Source organism: Oncorhynchus keta, chromosome 28 (genome assembly GCF_023373465.1).
Source record: "Oncorhynchus keta strain PuntledgeMale-10-30-2019 chromosome 28, Oket_V2, whole genome shotgun sequence".
NCBI classification, from domain to species: domain Eukaryota; kingdom Metazoa; phylum Chordata; class Actinopteri; order Salmoniformes; family Salmonidae; genus Oncorhynchus; species Oncorhynchus keta.
In genome coordinates this window covers 3,532,758-3,552,582 of record NC_068448.1, presented here as the reverse complement: position 1 = coordinate 3,552,582, position 19,825 = coordinate 3,532,758, and the positions used below count along the sequence as shown (strand labels likewise).

The 19,825-nt window shown below is 47.3% G+C and overlaps 1 protein-coding gene across 37 annotated transcripts in view; it reads right to left on the bottom strand.

Moving 5' to 3' along the window:
• The window catches only part of LOC127913101 (putative uncharacterized protein DDB_G0290521), a 113,903-nt gene that overhangs the window by 13,887 nt on the left and 80,191 nt on the right, over positions 1-19,825 (bottom strand). For all 37 annotated transcript variants that reach the window (XM_052484441.1, XM_052484443.1, XM_052484444.1 and 34 more), the window contains exon 5: positions 4,689-4,931. In XM_052484441.1, coding sequence (XP_052340401.1) covers positions 4,689-4,931 — 243 coding nt within the window. The remainder of the gene's footprint in view (positions 1-4,688; positions 4,932-19,825) is intronic.

Below are 19,825 nucleotides of genomic sequence, written 5' to 3'. Positions count from 1 at the left end.
TGGACAGAGGGAGAGGTAGGGTGGTGTGGGCTCTGGGTGTCATCGGGGTGATGGACAGAGGGAGAGGTAGGGTGGTGTGGGCTCTGGGTGTCATCGGGGTGATGGACAGAGGGAGAGGTAGGGTGGTGTGGGCTCTGGGTGTCATCGGGGTGATGGACAAAGGGAGAGGTAGGGTGGTGTGGGCTCTGGGTGTCATCGGGGTGATGGACAGAGGGAGAGGTAGGGTGGTGTGGGCTCTGGGTGTCATCGGGGTGATGGACAAAGGGAGAGGTAGGGTGGTGTGGGCTCTGGGTGTCATCGGGGTGATGGACAAGGGAGAGGTAGGGTGGTGTGGGCTCTGGGTGTCATCGGGGATGACAAAGGAGAGGTGGACATGGACAGAGGGAGAGGTAGGGTGGTGTGGGCTCTGGGTGTCATCGGGGTGATGGACAGAGGGAGAGGTAGGGTGGTGTGGGCTCTGGGTGTCATCGGGGTGATGGACAAAGGGAGAGGTAGGGTGGTGTGGGCTCTGGGTGTCATCGGGGTGATGGACAGAGGGAGAGGTAGGGTGGTGTGGGCTCTGGGTGTCATCGGGGTGATGGACAGAGGGAGAGGTAGGGTGGTGTGGGCTCTGGGTGTCATCGGGGTGATGGACAGAGGGAGAGGTAGGGTGGTGTGGGCTCTGGGTGTCATCGGGGTGATGGACAGAGGGAGAGGTAGGGTGGTGTGGGCTCTGGGTGTCATCGGGGTGATGGACAAGGGAGAGGTAGGGTGGTGTGGGCTCTGGGTGTCAGGGGTGATGGACAAAGGGAGAGGTAGGGTGGTGTGGGCTCTGGGTGTCATCGGGGTGATGGACAAAGGGAGAGGTAGGGTGGTGTGGGCTCTGGGTGTCATCGGGGTGATGGACAAAGGAGAGGTAGGGTGGTGTGGGCTCTGGGTGTCATCGGGGTGATGGACAAAGGAGAGAGGTAGGGTGGTGGGCTCTGGGTGTCATCGGGGTGATGGACAAAGAGGAGAGGTAGGGTGGTGTGGGCTCTGGGTGTCATCGGGGTGATGGACAAAGGGAGGGTAGGGTGGTGTGGGCTCTGGGTGTCATCGGGGTGATGGACAAAGGGAGAGGTAGGGTGGTGTGGGCTCTGGGTGTCATCGGGGTGATGGACAGAGGGAGAGGTAGGGTGGTGTGGGCTCTGGGTGTCATCGGGGTGATGGACAAGGGAGAGGTAGGGTGGTGTGGGCTCTGGGTGTCATCGGGGTGATGGACAAGGAGAGGTAGGGTGGTGTGGGCTCTGGGTGTCATCGGGGTGATGGACAAGGGAGAGGTAGGGTGGTGTGGGCTCTGGGTGTCATCGGGGTGATGGACAGAGGGAGAGGTAGGGTGGTGTGGGCTCTGGGTGTCATCGGGGTGATGGACAAAGGGAGAGGTGGACAGATGGACAGAGGGAGAGGTAGGGTGGTGTGGGCTCTGGGTGTCATCGGGGTGATGGACAGAGGGAGAGGTAGGGTGGTGTGGGCTCTGGGTGTCATCGGGGTGATGGACAGAGGGAGAGGTAGGGTGGTGTGGGCTCTGGGTGTCATCGGGGTGATGGACAAAGGAGAGGTAGGGTGGTGTGGGCTCTGGGTGTCATCGGGGTGATGGACAGAGGGAGAGGTAGGGTGGTGTGGGCTCTGGGTGTCATCGGGGTGATGGACAGACAGGAGAGGTAGGGTGGTGTGGGCTCTGGGTGTCATCGGGGTGATGGACAGAGGGAGAGGTAGGGTGGTGTGGGCTCTGGGTGTCATCGGGGTGATGGACAAAGGGAGAGGTAGGGGTGATGGTGTGGGCTCTGGGTGTCATCGGGGTGATGGACAAAGAGGGAGAGGTAGGGTGGTGTGGGCTCTGGGTGTCATCGGGGTGATGGACAGAGGAGAGGTAGGGTGGTGTGGGCTCTGGGTGTCATCGGGGTGATGGACAGAGGAGAGGTAGGGTGGTGTGGGCTCTGGGTGTCATCGGGGTGATGGACAAGGGAGGGAGAGGTAGGACAAAGGGAGAGGTAGGTGGTGGGCTCTGGGTGTCATCAAGGGTGATGGACAGAGGGAGAGGTAGGGTGGTGTGGGCTCTGGGTGTCATCGGGGTGATGGACAGAGGGAGAGGTAGGGTGGTGTGGGCTCTGGGTGTCATCGGGGTGATGGACAGAGGGAGAGGTAGGGTGGTGTGGGCTCTGGGTGTCATCGGGGTGATGGACAGAGGGGAGAGGTAGGGTGGTGTGGGCTCTGGGTGTCATCGGGGTGATGGACAGAGGGAGAGGTAGGGTGGTGTGGGCTCTGGGTGTCATCGGGGTGATGGACAAAGGGAGAGGTAGGGTGGTGTGGGCTCTGGGTGTCATCGGGGTGATGGACAAAGGGAGAGGTAGGGTGGTGTGGGCTCTGGGTGTCATCGGGGTGATGGACAAAGGGAGAGGTAGGGTGGTGTGGGCTCTGGGTGTCATCCATCATGGGTGATGGACAAAGGGGTGATGGACAAAGGGGAGAGGTAGGGTGGTGTGGGCTCTGGGTGTCATCGGGGTGATGGACAAAGGGAGAGGTAGGGTGGTGTGGGCTCTGGGTGTCATCGGGGTGATGGACAAAGGGAGAGGTAGGGTGGTGTGGGCTCTGGGTGTCATCGGGGTGATGGACAGAGGGAGAGGTAGGGTGGTGTGGGCTCTGGGTGTCATCGGGGTGATGGACAGAGGGAGGTAGGTAGGTGGTGTGGGCTCTGGGTGTCATCGGGGTGATGGACAGAGGGAGGACAAAGGAGAGGTAGGGTAGGGTGGTGTGATGGCTCTGGGTGTCATCGGGGTGATGGACAAAGGAGAGGTAGGGTGGTGTGGGCTCTGGGTGTCATCGGGGTGATGGACAAAGGGAGAGGTAGGGTGGTGTGGGCTCTGGGTGTCATCGGGTGATGGACAAAGGGAGAGGTAGGGTGGTGTGGGCTCTGGGTGTCATCGGGGTGATGGACAAAGGAGAGGGTAGGGTGGTGTGGGCTCTGGGTGTCATCGGGGTGATGGACAAAGGGAGGGAGGGTGGTGTGGGCTCTGGGTGTCATCGGGTAGGGGAGAGGTGGTGTGGGCTCTGGGTGTCATCGGGGTGATGGACAGAGGGAGAGGTAGGGTGGTGTGGGCTCTGGGTGTCATCGGGGTGATGGACAAAGGGAGAGGTAGGGTGGTGTGGGCTCTGGGTGTCATCGGGGTGATGGACAAAGGGAGAGGTAGGGGTGGTGTGGGCTCTGGGTGTCATCGGGGTGATGGACAAAGGGAGAGGTAGGGTGGTGTGGGCTCTGGGTGTCATCGGGGTGATGGACAAAGGGAGAGGTAGGGTGGTGTGGGCTCTGGGTGTCATCGGGGTGATGGACAAAGGGAGAGGTAGGGTGGTGTGGGCTCTGGGTGTCATCGGGGTGATGGACAAAGGGAGAGGTAGGGTGGTGTGGGCTCTGGGTGTCATCGGGGTGATGGACAAAGGGAGAGGTAGGGTGGTGTGGGCTCTGGGTGTCATCGGGGTGATGGACAAAGGGAGAGGTAGGGTGGTGGTGTGGGCTCTGGGTGTCATCGGGGTGATGGACAGAGGGAGAGGTAGGGTGGTCTGGGTCATCTGGGATGGACATCGGGGGTGATGGACATCGAGGGATGGACAAAGGGAGAGGTAGGGTGGTGGGGCTCTGGGTGTCATCGGGGTGATGGACAAAGGGTGGTGTGGGCTCTGGGTGTCATCGGGGTGATGGACAGAGGGAGAGGTAGGGTGGTGTGGGCTCTGGGTGTCATCGGGGTGATGGACAGAGGGAGAGGTAGGGTGGTGTGGGCTCTGGGTGTCATCGGGGTGATGGACAGAGGGAGAGGTAGGGTGGTGTGGGCTCTGGGTGTCATCGGGGTGATGGACAGAGGGAGAGGTAGGGTGGTGGTGGGCTCTGGGTGTCATCGGGGTGATGGACAAAGGCAGAGGTAGGGTGGTGTGGGCTCTGGGTGTCATCGGGGTGATGGACAAAGGGAGAGGTAGGGTGGGGTGGTGTGGGCTCTGGGTGTCATCGGGGTGATGGACAAAGGGAGAGGTAGGGTGGTGTGGGCTCTGGGTGTCATCTGGACAAGGGAGAGGTAGGGTGGGTGTCATCGGGGTGATGGACAAAGGGAGAGGTAGGGTGGTGTGGGCTCTGGGTGTCATCAGGGTGATGGAGAGAGGGAGAGGTTTGGTGGTGTGAGCTCTGGGTGTCATCAGGGTGATGGCGAGAGGGAGAGGTTGGGTGGTGTGGGCTCTGGGACTAATCAGGGTGATGGAAAGAGAGAGAGAGAGAGAGAGAGAGAGAGAGAGAGAGAGAGAGAGAGAGAGAGAGAGAGAGAGAGAGAGAGAGAGAGAGAGAGAGAGAGAGAGAGAGGCACTAAGCAGGAGGGAGAGATAGAGAGAGAGAGAGGGTGGGTGGGTGGTGTGGGACGGGACAGGAGGAGGATGGGGGAGTGGAAGACTGTGAATCTAGTGAGGGACTGATACTAAGGGGTTGCACCGTTTCTTCTGAAATCCTGGTTGGAGGAGTTCTGTGATTCAGAAGGGAATCTTCCAACTGGGAATCCTTCAACCAGGATATCTGAAAACGTGGAAACTTTGGGCATGTTTCCCGAATTGTGTAACCTTAGAGGGAGGATGGGGATTGGAGGAGAATAGTGGACGATTGTGGGCCTACTTTATAATGGGTATACTCAGGCCCTTACCTTGCCTGGTCGGAGTGCCTGGATGGGGGGAGGGCGCAAGGCGGCTTGGGCAGGAGCAGCCGGGCAGGGCAACAGTACTGGTGGTGGGTGGAGCTGGACTGACTGTTAGCTGTCAGACTGCTGTGGAGGGAGGAGGTAGAACTAGGAACAGGAAGAGTAGTAGTAACGGTGGTGGTGGTGGTGCTGGTGGTAGGAGGATTGGAACGAGAAGAAGAAGCGCAACAGGTGGAATAAGGTGTTGACCTGACAGAGAGAGAGAGAGAGAGACAGGGGAGGGAGAGGGAGAAAGGGAGAGGGGAGAGAGAGAGAGACAGGGGAGGGAGAGAGAGAGGGAGGGAGGGAGGGAGGGAGGGAGGGAGGGAGGGAGGGAGGGAGGGAGGGAGGGAGGGAGGGAGGGAGGGAGGGAGGGAGGGAGGGAGGGAGGGAGAGAGAGGAGAGACAGGGAGAGGGAGAAAGGAGAGAGAGAGAGAGAGACAGGGGGAGGGAGAGAAAGAGGGAGAAAGGGAGAGAGGGAGAGAGAGGAGAGAGAGAGAGAGGGAGAGGGGAGAGAGGGGGGAGAGAGAGAGAGAGAGATAGGGGAGGGAGAGGGAGAAAGAAAGAGAGAGAGAGACAGGGGAGAGAGAGGGAGAAAGAGAGAGCGAGAGGAGAGAGAGAGAGGAGAGACAGAGAGAGAGAGACAAGGGGAGGGAGAGAGAGAGGGAGAAAGGGAGAGAGGGAGAGACAGGGAGAGGGAGAAAGGGAGAGAGAGAGAGAGAGGGGGAGGGAGAGGGAGAGAGAGAGACAGGGGAGGGAGAGGGAGAGAGAGAGACGGGGAAGGAGAGGGAGAAAGAGAGAGAGACAGAGAGAGAGAGAGAGAGAGAGAGAGAGAGAGAGAGAGAGAGAGAGAGAGAGAGAGAGAGAGGAGAGAGAGAGAGAGAGGAAGGAAGGAAGGAAGGAAGGAAGGAAGGAAGGAAGGAAGGAAGGAAGGAAGGAAGGAAGGAGATAGAGAGAAGAGAGAAAAAATCAAGTCAAGATAGAGGGAGAAAAGAACAACATCCAGAAAGGCACACAGTAACCAGCCAGCCATAGACTAGTAGACAGTATTGTTGACTAGCAGTGTAGACTAGACTAGTAGACAGTATTGTTGACTAGCAGTGTAGACTAGACTAGTAGACAGTATTGTTGACTAGCAGTGTAGACTAGACTAGTAGACAGTATTGTTGACTAGCAGTGTAGACTAGACTAGTAGACAGTATTGTTGACTAGCAGTGTAGACTAGACTAGTAGACAGTATTGTTGACTAGCAGTGTAGACTAGACTAGTAGACTAGACTAGTAGACAGCATTGTAGACTAGACTAGTAGACAGCATTGTTGACTAGCAGTGTAGACTAGACTAGTAGACAGTATTGTAGACTAGAAGTGTAGACTAGACTAGTAGACAGCATTGTAGACTAGACTAGTAGACAGTATTGTAGACTAGACTAGACTAGTAGACAGTATTGTAGACTAGACTAGTAGTGTTAGAAACAGTAACCAGCCAGCCATAGACTAGACTAGAAGACAGTATTATAGACTAGACGAGTAGTGTAGACGAGACTAGTAGACTAGAATAGTAGTGTTAGAAACAGTAACCAGCCAGCCATAGACTAGACTAGTAGACTAGACTGGTATACAGTAGTGTAGACTAGTATTGTAGACTAGTTGTGTTAGAAACAGCAACCAGCCAGCCATAGACTAGACTAGCAGTGTAGCCAGTATTGTAGACTAGTTGTGTTAGAAACAGTAACCAGCCAGCCATAGACTAGACTAGCAGTGTATACAGTATTGTAGACTAGTTGTATAGACTAGTATTGTAGTAGTGTAGACGAGTATAGTATTGTAGTAGTTAACAGTAAAAACAGAGAGTTTATACTGATATAAATTGAATCAAATGTTATTTGACACCGAATACAACTGCTGTAGACTTTAACATTAAATGATGGAGAAATAAAATCTACAAGAATGGAGCAATAAACAGGAAGTACCAGACCCATGTGGAGCTATATACAGGAAGTACCAGACCAATGTGGAGCTATATACAGGAAGTACCAGACCAATGTGGAGCTATATACAGGAAGTACCAGACCAATGTGGAGCTATATACAGGAAGTACCAGACCCATGTGGAGCTATATACAGGAAGTACCAGACCAATGTGGAGCTATATACAGGAAGTACCAGACCAATGTGGAGCTATATACAGGAAGTACCAGACCAATGTGGAGCTATATACAGGAAGTACCAGACCAATGTGGAGCTATATACAGGAAGTACCATATCAATGTGGAGCTATATACAGGAATTACCAGACCAATGTGGAGCTATATACAGGAAGTACCAGACCAATGTGGAGCTATATACAGGAAGTACCAGACCCATGTGGAGCTATATACAGGAAGTACCAGACCAATGTGGAGCTATATACAGGAAGTACCATATCAATGTGGAGCTATATATAGGAAGTACCATATCAATGTGGAGCTATATACAGGAAGTACCAGATCAATGTGGAGCTATATACAGGGAGTACCAGATCAATGTGGAGCTATATACAGGGAGTACCAGATCAATGTGGAGCTATATACAGGAAGTACCAGACCATTGTGGAGCTATATACAGGAAGTACCAGACCAATGTGGAGCTATATACAGGAAGTACCAGACCAATGTGGAGCTATATACAGGAAGTACCAGACCCATGTGGAGCTATATACAGGAAGTACCAGACCAATGTGGAGCTATATACAGGAAGTACCATATCAATGTGGAGCTATATATAGGAAGTACCATATCAATGTGGAGCTATATACAGGAAGTACCAGTACCAGATCAATGTGGAGCTATATACAGGGAGTACCAGATCAATGTGGAGCTATATACAGGGAGAACCAGATCAATGTGGAGCTATATACAGGGAGTACCAGATCAATGTGGAGCTATATACAGGGAGTACCAGTACCAGATCACTGTGGAGCTATATACAGGGAGTACCAGATCAATGTGGAGCTATATATAGGAAGTACCATATCAATGTGGAGCTTTATACAGGGAGTACCAGATCAATGTGGAGCTATATACAGGAAGTACCAGATCAATGTGGAGCTATATACAGGAAGTACCAGATCAATGTGGAGCTATATACAGGAAGTACCAGATTAATGTGGAGCTATATACAGGGAGTACCAGATCAATGTGGAGCTATATACAGGGAGTACCAGATCAATGTGGAGCTATATACAGGAAGTACCAGATCAATGTGGAGCTATATACAGGAAGTACCAGATCAATGTGGAGCTATATACAAGAAGTACCAGTACCAGATCAATGTGGAGCTATATACAGGGAGTACCAGTACCAGATCACTGTGGAGCTATATACAGGGAGTACCAGATCAATGTGGAGCTATATACAGGAAGTACCATATCAATGTGGAGCTATATACAGGGAGTACCAGATCAATGTGGAGCTATATACAGGAAGTACCAGATCAATGTGGAGCTATATACAGGAAGTACCAGATCAATGTGGAGCTATATACAGGAAGTACCAGATCAATGTGGAGCTATATACAGGAAGTACCAGTACCAGATCACTGTGGAGCTATATACAGGGAGTACCAGATCAATGTGGAGCTAAATACAGGGAGTACCAGATCAATGTGGAGCTTTATACAGGGATTACCAGATTAATGTGGAGCTATATACAGGGAGTACCAGATCAATGTGGAGCTATATACAGGGAGTACCAGATCAATGTGGAGCTATATACAGGAAGTACCAGATCAATGTGGAGCTATATACAGGAAGTACCAGATCAATGTGGAGCTATATACAGGAAGTACCAGATCAATGTGGAGCTATATACAGGGAGTACCAGATCAATGTGGAGCTATATACAGGGAGTACCAGATCAATGTGGAGCTATATACAGGGAGTACCAGATCAATGTGGAACTATATACAGGAAGTACCAGATCAATGTGGAGCTATATACAGGAAGTACCAGATCAATGTGGAGCTATATACAGGGAGTACCAGATCAATGTGGAGCTATATACAGGGAGTACCAGATCACTGTGGAGCTATATACAGGAAGTACCAGATCAATGTGGAGCTATATACAGGGAGTACCAGATCACTGTGGAGCTATATACAGGAAGTACCAGATCAATGTGGAGCTATATACAGGAAGTACCAGATCAATGCGGAGCTATATACAGGGATTACCAGATCAATGTGGAGCTATATACAGAAAGTACCAGATCAATGTGGAGCTATATACAGGAAGTACCAGATCAATGTGGAGCTATATACAGGAAGTACCAGATCAATGTGGAGCTATATACAGGAAGTACCAGATCAATGTGGAGCTATATACAGGAAGTACCAGATCAATGTGGAGCTATATACAGGGATTACCAGATCAATGTGGAGCTATATACAGAAAGTACCAGATCAATGTGGAGCTATATACAGGAAGTACCAGATCAATGTGGAGCTATATACAGGAAGTACCAGATCAATGTGGAGCTATATACAGGAAGTACCAGATCAATGTGGAGCTATATACAGGGAGTACCAGATCAATGTGGAGCTATATACAGGAAGTACCAGATCAATGTGGAGCTATATACAGGGAGTACCAGATCAATGTGGAGCTATATACAGGAAGTACCAGATCAATGTGGAGCTATATACAGGAAGTACCAGTACCAGATCACTGTGGAGCTATATACAGGGAGTACCAGATCAATGTGGAGCTATATACAGGAAGTACCAGATCAATGTGGAGCTATATACAGGGATTACCAGATTAATGTGGAGCTATATACAGGGAGTACCAGATCAATGTGGAGCTATATACAGGAAGTACCAGATCAATGTGGAGCTATATACAGGGAGTACCAGATCAATGTGGAGCTATATACAGGAAGTACCAGATCAATGTGGAGCTATATACAGGGAGTACCAGTACCAGATCAATGTGGAGCTATATACAGGGAGTACCAGTACCAGATCAATGTGGAGCTATATACAGGAAGTACCAGATCAATGTGGAGCTATATACAGGGAGTACCAGTACCATATCAATGTGGAGTTATATACAGGGAGTACCATATCAATGTGGAGCTATATACAGGGAGTACCAGTACCAGATCACTGTGGAGCTATATACAGGGAGTACCAGATCAATGTGGAGCTATATACAGGAAGTACCAGATCAATGTGGAGTTATATACAGGGAGTACCAGTACCAGATCACTGTGGAGCTATATACAGGAAGTACCAGATCAATGTGGAGCTATATACAGGAAGTACCAGATCAATGTGGAGCTATATACAGGAAGTACCAGATCAATGTGGAGCTATATACAGGAAGTACCAGATCAATGTGGAGCTATATACAGGAAGTACCAGATCAATGTGGAGCTATATACAGGGAGTACCAGATCACCCGGGAGCTATATACAGGAAGTACCAGATCAATGTGGAGCTATATACAGGAAGTACCAGATCAATGCGGAGCTATATACAGGGATTACCAGATCAATGTGGAGCTATATACAGAAAGTACCAGATCAATGTGGAGCTATATACAGGAAGTACCAGATCAATGTGGAGCTATATACAGGAAGTACCAGATCAATGTGGAGCTATATACAGGAAGTACCAGATCAATGTGGAGCTATATACAGGAAGTACCAGATCAATGTGGAGCTATATACAGGGATTACCAGATCAATGTGGAGCTATATACAGAAAGTACCAGATCAATGTGGAGCTATATACAGGAAGTACCAGATCAATGTGGAGCTATATACAGGAAGTACCAGATCAATGTGGAGCTATATACAGGAAGTACCAGATCAATGTGGAGCTATATACAGGAAGTACCAGATCAATGTGGAGCTATATACAGGAAGTACCAGATCAATGTGGAGCTATATACAGGGAGTACCAGATCAATGTGGAGCTATATACAGGAAGTACCAGATCAATGTGGAGCTATATACAGGGAGTACCAGTACCAGATCAATGTGGAGCTATATACAGGAAGTACCAGATCAATGTGGAGCTATATACAGGAAGTACCAGTACCAGATCAATGTGGAGCTATATACAGGGAGTACCAGATCAATGTGGAGCTATATACAGGAAGTACCAGATCAATGTGGAGCTATATACAGGGAGTACCAGATCAATGTGGAGCTATATACAGGGAGTACCAGTACCAGATCAATGTGGAGCTATATACAGGGAGTACCAGTACCAGATCAATGTGGAGCTATATACAGGAAGTACCAGATCAATGTGGAGCTATATACAGGGAGTAGCAGTACCAGATCAATGTGGAGTTATATACAGGGAGTACCATATCAATGTGGAGCTATATACAGGGAGTACCAGTACCAGATCACTGTGGAGCTATATACAGGGAGTACCAGATCAATGTGGAGCTATATACAGGAAGTACCAGATCAATGTGGAGCTATATACAGGAAGTACCAGATCAATGTGGAGCTATATACAGGAAGTACCAGATCAATGTGGAGCTATATACAGGAAGTACCAGATCAATGTGGAGCTATATACAGGAAGTACCAGATCAATGTGGAGCTATATACAGGGAGTACCAGTACCAGATCAATGTGGAGCTATATACAGGGAGTACCAGATCAATGTGGAGCTATATACAGGAAGTACCAGATCAATGTGGAGCTATATACAGGGAGTACCAGTACCAGATCAATGTGGAGCTATATACAGGGAGTACCAGTACCAGATCAATGTGGAGCTATATACAGGAAGTACCAGATCAATGTGGAGCTATATACAGGAAGTACCAGATCAATGTGGAGATATATACAGGGAGTACCAGTACCAGATCAATGTGGAGCTATATACAGGGAGTACCAGTACCAGATCAATGTGGAGCTATATACAGGAAGTACCAGATCAATGTGGAGCTATATACAGGAAGTACCAGATCAATGTGGAGCTATATACAGGAAGTACCAGATCAATGTGGAGCTATATACAGGGAGTGGTCAGGGCGTTCTGGGGTGGGCATTCTATGTGTTGTTCTATGTTTTTGTATTTCTGTGTTTAGGCCTGGTATGGTTCCCAATCAGAGGCAGCTGTTTATCATTGTCTCTGATTGAGAACCATACTTAGGCAGCCTGTTTTCCCACTATGATTTGTGGGTAGTTGTTTTCTGTCTCTGTGTCTGCACCAGACAAAACTGTTTAGTTTTCGTTCGTTCTCTTGTTATTTTGTTTTGTGTTCAAGTTAAATAAATATTAACATGGACACGTACCACGCTGCATATTGGTCCGATCCTTCCGACTCCTCCTCGGAACAGGAGGAAAACCGTTACATCAAGAATTTAAGCACCTTCCCCAAACTCGGCCATCTCATGTTGTGAGGTAGGGGAGATCTGCATGACCAGACTCTGTCTCTTCCAACAGTGAGACAAACTGCCTGTGGTTTAAAAGATTTTGCTCTTATGAAGTTTACCACTTTAGTGACTGTATCCACAACACGGCTCATTTTCAGAACACATTTACAGAACAGCTCCTGATGAATAATGTAATGCAGGAAAATAATTGTCTGATCTGGGTTCAGTTCAGCTACTTGATCTTGTATCCTTTTCAAAAGGCCAATGTTTTTTCCTGCCAAGTTTGGGCAGCCAATCAGTGGTCACACTGGATAACTTTTCTAAACTCAGTCCCAGCTTTGCCACACACTTATTAACCTCCTCCAATAAATCTGTTCCCTGTGGTTGTGTTCTTCATTGACTGCGCTGAAGCTCCTCTGTCATTTCAAAGTCTGGGGTTTATGTCTCGTCAGAATATCACGTGCATCACTGCTCTCATCCAGGGCCAAGGAGAAATAGGTGAAATCCTTGACCTTGTCTTTCAACTGATATTCCATATTCTCTACGATGTCCTCAACATGCCGTGTCACTGTTCATCTTGACAGGGAAATATTTTCAAACAGTTCTTTCGTGTCCCGGCAAAGTATTGCTGCAGAATCAATTAAACATTATTTTGTGAATTCGCCTTCAGCGAATGGCTCGCTATGTTTAGCAATTTTGCGGGACATTACATAGCTAGCTCTCGCAATTCCGTCGTTTGCAGAATGCAGTTTTGTGAAAAGTCCTTACTGATTTTGCAACTGAGAAAGCAACTCTTTCGATGCATATATATTCTTATATTTCTCTGCATGCTTCGTCTGGAGGTGTCGGGGCAAGTTGTCGTCTGTCAAGACAGCGATGCTCTCTTTGCACACAGCTTTCCCTGATACCTCAATAAAGAAACATTTTGATGTCCACTCTTTCTGGAACACCCTACATTCATTGTCTTCTTACCTTCTCTTTGAAAAACATTTTTTTTTGCGCAATTTGTAACTAACTACTATTTGTAACTAACTACTATTTGTAACTAACTACTATTTGTAACTATGACGTGTGTGTCAGCCTGTCAGTCGCTGTCTGTCCTCGTGTTGTTATTTATACGTGCCTTCAACATAAATGTCCCACAAGCGGTGGAAGTTAAATCATTACACAAAGGTATTCATTGGGCTTTAAATTTGAATAACAAATACGCTTTTCAAAACTTTACTATCAAATTCTTTATGGTCTAGTGAGGGTGCATAGGTGAACAAGGAGCACAGAAGGGGACTAAGCACACAGTCCTGAGGGGCCCCAGTGTTGAGAGTCAGCGTGGCGGAGGTGTTGCTGCCTACCCTCACCACCTAGGGGGTGGCCCGTCAAGAAGTCCAGTATCCATTTGCAGAGGGAGGGGTTCAGTCCAAGGGTCTCTAGCTTGGTGATGGGCTTGGAGAGGACTATGGTGTTGAACTCTGAGCTATAGTTTATGTACAGCATTCTCACATAGTTATTTCCCCTCTTGTCCAGGTGGGAGAGGGCAGTGTGGGGTGCAATTGAGATTGCCTCATCTGTGGATCTGTCGGGGCGGTACGTGAATCGGAGTGTGTCCAGGGTGTCTGGGATTATGGTGTTGATGTGTGTCATGACCGAGCCTTTCAAAGCACTTCATAATTACAGATGTGAGCGCTACAGGGCAATAATTGTTTAGGCAGGTTACCTTGGAGCTCTGGGGAACAGGGACCATGGTGGTCAGCTTGAGACATGTTGGGATTACAGACCGGGACAAGACACTTGCCAGCTTTGAGAACGTGCCGTGGAAATCTGCCTTGTGATTGGTAACCTGTTTAAATGTTTTGCTCGCATCGGCCACAGAGAGTGAGACAGTAATCCAGAAAAACAGGGGCTTTCATGCAAGGCACAGCTACGATGGGGGAGAACTCTGTCCATAATAAAGTGCTGCTCTGCATTCTTAACAGCACTCTCAACAAGGCAGGTCCTACTGTCCCTAGTTTTGTCGCACATAATATATATGCATGTCAACCTCTCCTGGCTCAAAGTGGAGGAAAGATTGACTTCATCACTACTTGTATTTGTGAGAGGTATTGTCATTTAAAGCACCGAGCTGTCTGTTTGAACTACTGGCACACAGCTCAGACACCCATGCATACCCCACAAGACATGCTACCAGAGGTCTGTTGAAAACTACTAACACACAGCTCAGACACCCATGCATACCCCACAAGACATGCTACCAGAGGTCTGTTGAAAACTACTAACACACAGCTCAGACACCCATGCATACCCCACAAGACATGCTACCAGAGGTCTGTTTAAACTACTAACACACAGCTCAGAAACCCATGCATACCCCACAAGGCATGCCACCAGAGGTATGTTTAAACTACTAGCACACAGCTCAACACCCATACATACCCCACAAGACATGCCACCAGAGGTCTGTTTAAACTACTAACACAAAGCTCAGACACCCATGCATACCCCACAAGACATGCCACCAGAGGTCTCTTCACAGTCCCCAAGTCCAGAACAGACTGTGGGAGGCACACAGTACTACATAGAGCCATGACCACATGGAACTCTATTCCATCATCAAGGAACTCGTGCAAGCAGTAAAAATACATCTTATGGAAAACTAATATGCTATGAACGTCACAAAAACAAACTTATTTCGTTCTTAAAACATTAATTGAATGTCCTGTGAAACCGAACTAAAACATTGTATTAATGTCAAATCAACTGAGAGTATTTGGTGGTTTGGGAACCTGTCTCTTGTCATCCAATTTGTAAGTCGCTCTGGATAAGAGCGTCTGCTAAATGACTTAAATGTAAATGTAAATGTAATGTACCCTAATAACATGTTTTGGGAACCTGTCTCTTATCATTCACCCTAATTACATGTTTAGGGAACCTGTCTCTTGTCATGTACCCTAATTACATGTTTTGGGAACCTGCCTCTTGTCATTCACCCTAATTACATGTTTTGGGAACCTGTCTCTTGTCATGTACCCTAATTACATGTTTTGGGAACCTGTCTCTTGTCATGTACCCTAATTACATGTTTTGGGAACCTGTCTCTTATCATTCACCCTAATAACATGTTTTGGGAACCTGTCTCTTATCATTCACCCTAATTACATGTTTAGGGAACCTGTCTCTTGTCATGTACCCTAATTACATGTTTTGGGAACCTGCCTCTTGTCATTCACCCTAATTACATGTTTTGGGAACCTGTCTCTTGTCATGTACCCTAATGACATGTTTTGGGAACCTGCCTCTTGTCATTCACCCTAATTACATGTTTTGGGAACCTGTCTCTTGTCATGTACCTACACCCTAATTACATGTTTTGGGAACCTGTCTCTCGTCATGTACCCCAATTACATGTTTTGGGAACCGGTCTCTTGTCATGTACCTACACCTTAATTACATGTTTAGGGAACCTGTCTCTTGTCATGTACCCTAATGACATGTTTTGGGAACCTGCCTCTTGTCATTCACCCCAATTACATGTTTAGGGAACCTGTCTCTTGTCATGTACCTACACCCTAATTACATGTTTTGGGAACCTGTCTCTAGTCATGTACCCTAATTACATGTTTAGGGAACCTGTCTCTTGTCATGTACCTACACCCTAATTACATGTTATGGAAACCTGTCTCTTGTCATGTACCCTAATTACATGTTTAGGGAACCTGTCTCTTGTCATGTACCCTAATTACATGTTTTGGGAACCTGTCTCTTGTCATGTACCTACACCCTAATTACATGTTTTGGGAACCTGTCTCTTGTCATGTACCCTAATAAAATGTTTTGGGAACCCGTCTCTTGTCATTCACCCTAATTACATGTTTTGGGAACCTGCCTCTTGTCATGTACCCTAATTACATGTTTTGGGAACCTGTCTCTTGTCATGTACCCTAATTACATGTTTTGGGAACCTGTCTCTTGTCATGTACCCTAATTACATGTTTTGGGAACCTGTCTCTTGTCATGTACCTACACCCTAATTACATGTTTTGGGAACCTGTCTCTCGTCATGAACCTACACCCTAATTACATGTTTTGGGAACCGGTCTCTTGTCATGTACCTACACCCTAATTACATGTTTAGGGAACCTGTCTCTTGTCATGTACCTACACCCCAATTACATGTTTAGGGAACCTGTCTCTTGTCATGTACCTACACCCCAATTACATGTTTAGGGAACCTGTCTCTTGTCATGTACCTACACCCCAATTACATGTTTAGGGAACCTGTCTCTTGTCATGTACCTACACCTTAATTACATGTTTTGGGAACCGGTCTCTTGTCATGTACCCTAATAACATGTTTTGGGAACCTGTCTCTTGTCATTCACCCTAATTACATGTTTTGGGAACCTGTCTCTTGTCATGTACCTACACCCTAATTACATGTTTTGGGAACCTGTCTCTTGTCATGTACCTACACCCTAATTACATGTTTAGGGAACCTGTCTCTTGTCATGTACCTACACCCTAATGACATGTTTTCGGAACCTGTCTCTTGTCATGTACCCTAATTACATGTTTTGGGAACCTGTCTCTTGTCATGTACCTACACCCTAATTACATGTTTTGGGAACCTGTCTCTCGTCATGAACCTACACCCTAATTACATGTTTTGGGAACCGGTCTCTTGTCATGTACCTACACCCTAATTACATGTTTTGGGAACCGGTCTCTTGTCATGTACCTACACCCTAATTACATGTTTTGGGAACCTGTCTCTTGTCATGTACCCTAATAACATGTTTTGGGAACCTGTCTCTTGTCATGTACCTACACCCTAATTACATGTTTTGGGAACCTGTCTCTTGTCATGTACCTACACCCTAATTACATGTTTAGGGAACCTGTCTCTTGTCATGTACCTACACCCTAATGACATGTTTTCGGAACCTGTCTCTTGTCATGTACCCTAATTACATGTTTTGGGAACCTGTCTCTTGTCATGTACCTACACCCTAATTACATGTTTTGGGAACCTGTCTCTCGTCATGAACCTACACCCTAATTACATGTTTTGGGAACCTGTCTCTTGTCATGTACCCTAATTACATGTTTTGGGAACCTGTCTCTTGTCATGTACCCTAATTACATGTTTTGGGAACCTGTCTCTCGTCATGAACCTACACCCTAATTACATGTTTTGGGAACCTGTCTCTTGTCATGAACCCTAATTACATGTTTTGGGAACCTGTCTCTTGTCATGTACCCTAATGACATGTTTAGGGAACCTGTCTCTTGTCATGTACCCTAATTACATGTTTTGGGAACCGGTCTCTTGTCATGTCCCCTAATTACATGTTTAGGGAACCTGTCTCTTGTCATGTACCCTAATTACATGTTTTGGGAACCTGTCTCTTGTCATGTACCCTAATTACATGTTTTGGGAACCTGTCTCTTGTCATGTACCCTAATTACATGTTTTGGGAAGCTTTAAAGAAATTCTGTCAACATTTTTGCAACATCAAAGGAATGTTTTGTGCACCCTGATATTATAATCTGAATGTCATCACAACTGGACAGATTTTGTGTTTTGGGAACATATCACTTGTCATGTCTGTCATGAGGTTGCCCTCTTTGGGTACAGCAAGCCCCATCCCCCTCTCCCTGTCTCCTACACCCAGGCTGCTGTGGTCAGAGAGAGGTCGTAAATTCCTGGAGGAGATTACCTCCTCATGGCCAGACAGTGTAGAGAGAGAGAGTGAATTTTCATAGAGAACAAAGGAATTTCTTCCACCTCGCAGAACTTGAGGTCCGAACAACATTTATGTTCTGGAGAAGGTATGAAAGATCGGTGAAGTATCCAGCTACGAACTGGTCCGTTTAGTACAATTTTGTGAAACTCATGGGAGACAATACGGCCACATTACCATAACACTGTTTATATAATAGCCTCAGATACAGTATGAGGCTTTACATCTAATTGTTGTATAAGATGAATGAGTGAGGATGATAGTGTTTGTGAAATTGTGTAATGTGATTTTGGACTGTTTAATGAATTCCCTTTGGAGTTTAACTAAATCAGAGAACCGCCATGAGCACAGTTATGGTCGGGCATCCTGGGCCTTTTTCTGAAATTCCGAATATAACCCCCACCTTGAGAATTTCTCAACAGACCATGTTGCTCTCAATTACACGAGGACAAAGGTTGCAGACCAGCTTACCTCGATAACGAGAGGGCCAAGGTTTGAGACCAGACTGCTGAATCTTTTAACCATACCACGTGGTTAAACTCTTAGACTATCGATACCAACAGAATAAGAACAAGTCTTTGATATGAATTACTAGTCTGCAGCTAGGAATTCGGTATCATTGAATGTGAAGACTGACAACCGCCGAAACATCTATTCTATAACGACATGAATGAATGTCACTCTGAACTATCCATTCTAACCACGACAGAGAGGGCGGACAAACTCTCCAACAGAAACAAACTTTTCTGTCCCCGACGACACACTGAGCATAAATATATATATTGATTGCAATTGTTCCCGAATGAGTGAGCGTTCATGTGCAAAGGATTAGCATTTCAATTGTTATAATTATCAACTGTGTGTTGTCTCATCTCAGTTGACCCCCACTTCCCTTTTGTACACCAAGCCGCGATGCCGGTTTAGCCCACTAGGGAAACTCCGTTATCATTTCCTTGTAACTAATTAATGTTTGTTAATGCATTTCTGTGAATTGCTTAGTTAATAAATACATGATTTTAAGACAATTGATGTATGGATGACTCATAGTGAAGACTGGGTTCGTGCAGATAACTAACAATCTACGACGTTTGGAAGGAGACTAACTAACATGAGGTAAATTCTTCATTGTCCCCTATTGTAGCGTTCTGCGGACAAACATGCCATTTTCTCCCTTGTTTTGTTTTCATTTCTTCTACTGAGTAGTAAGAGCAGTTCAAGCTCTTCCAATTCATAGAGAGACGTTTGCTTCTGCTTCTGAGGCAAGATCCATCCAGTGTTAGAAAGCATAAAACACGAGACTAGTCAGACATGTAGCTAGCTAGTGTAAAAAACATAAAACACCAGGCTAGCCAGACATGTAGCTAGCTAGTGTTAAAAACATAAAACACCAGGCTAGACAGACATGTAGCTAGCTAGTCAGACATGTAGCTAGCTAGTGTTAAAAACATAAACAGCATATAACACTGGAAACAGATGTTTTTGTCACAGGCTACAGTCAGACTGTCTGGGCTCATCTTGCTTGGTAAGCTACTCTGGCTCCCCCTAGTGGATATAGATTACACAAGGCCCCTCTTGCTTGGTAAGCTACTCTGGCTCCCCCTAGTGGATATAGATTACACAAGGCCCCTCTTGCTTGGTAAACTACTCTGGCTCCCCCTAGTGGATATAGATTACACAAGGCCCCTCTTGCTTGGTAAGCTACTCTGGCTCCCCCTAGTGGATATAGATTACACAAGGCCCCTCTTGCTTGGTAAGCTACTCTGGCTCCCCCTAGCGGATATAGATTACACAAGGCCCCTCTTGCTTGGTAAGCTGCTCTGGCTCCTCCTCGGTGGAACGCAACGACGATGCTCCAAAAGATCTGACTCTGCCCATTAACACGCACGCTCGTCTATCGGAAGAGTGATATCAGTAGAGACCTTAAGAGTTAGAGCCAAGGGGGAGGGGCCAGCTCTATCTCTCTCTCTCTCTCTCTCTCTCTCTCTCTC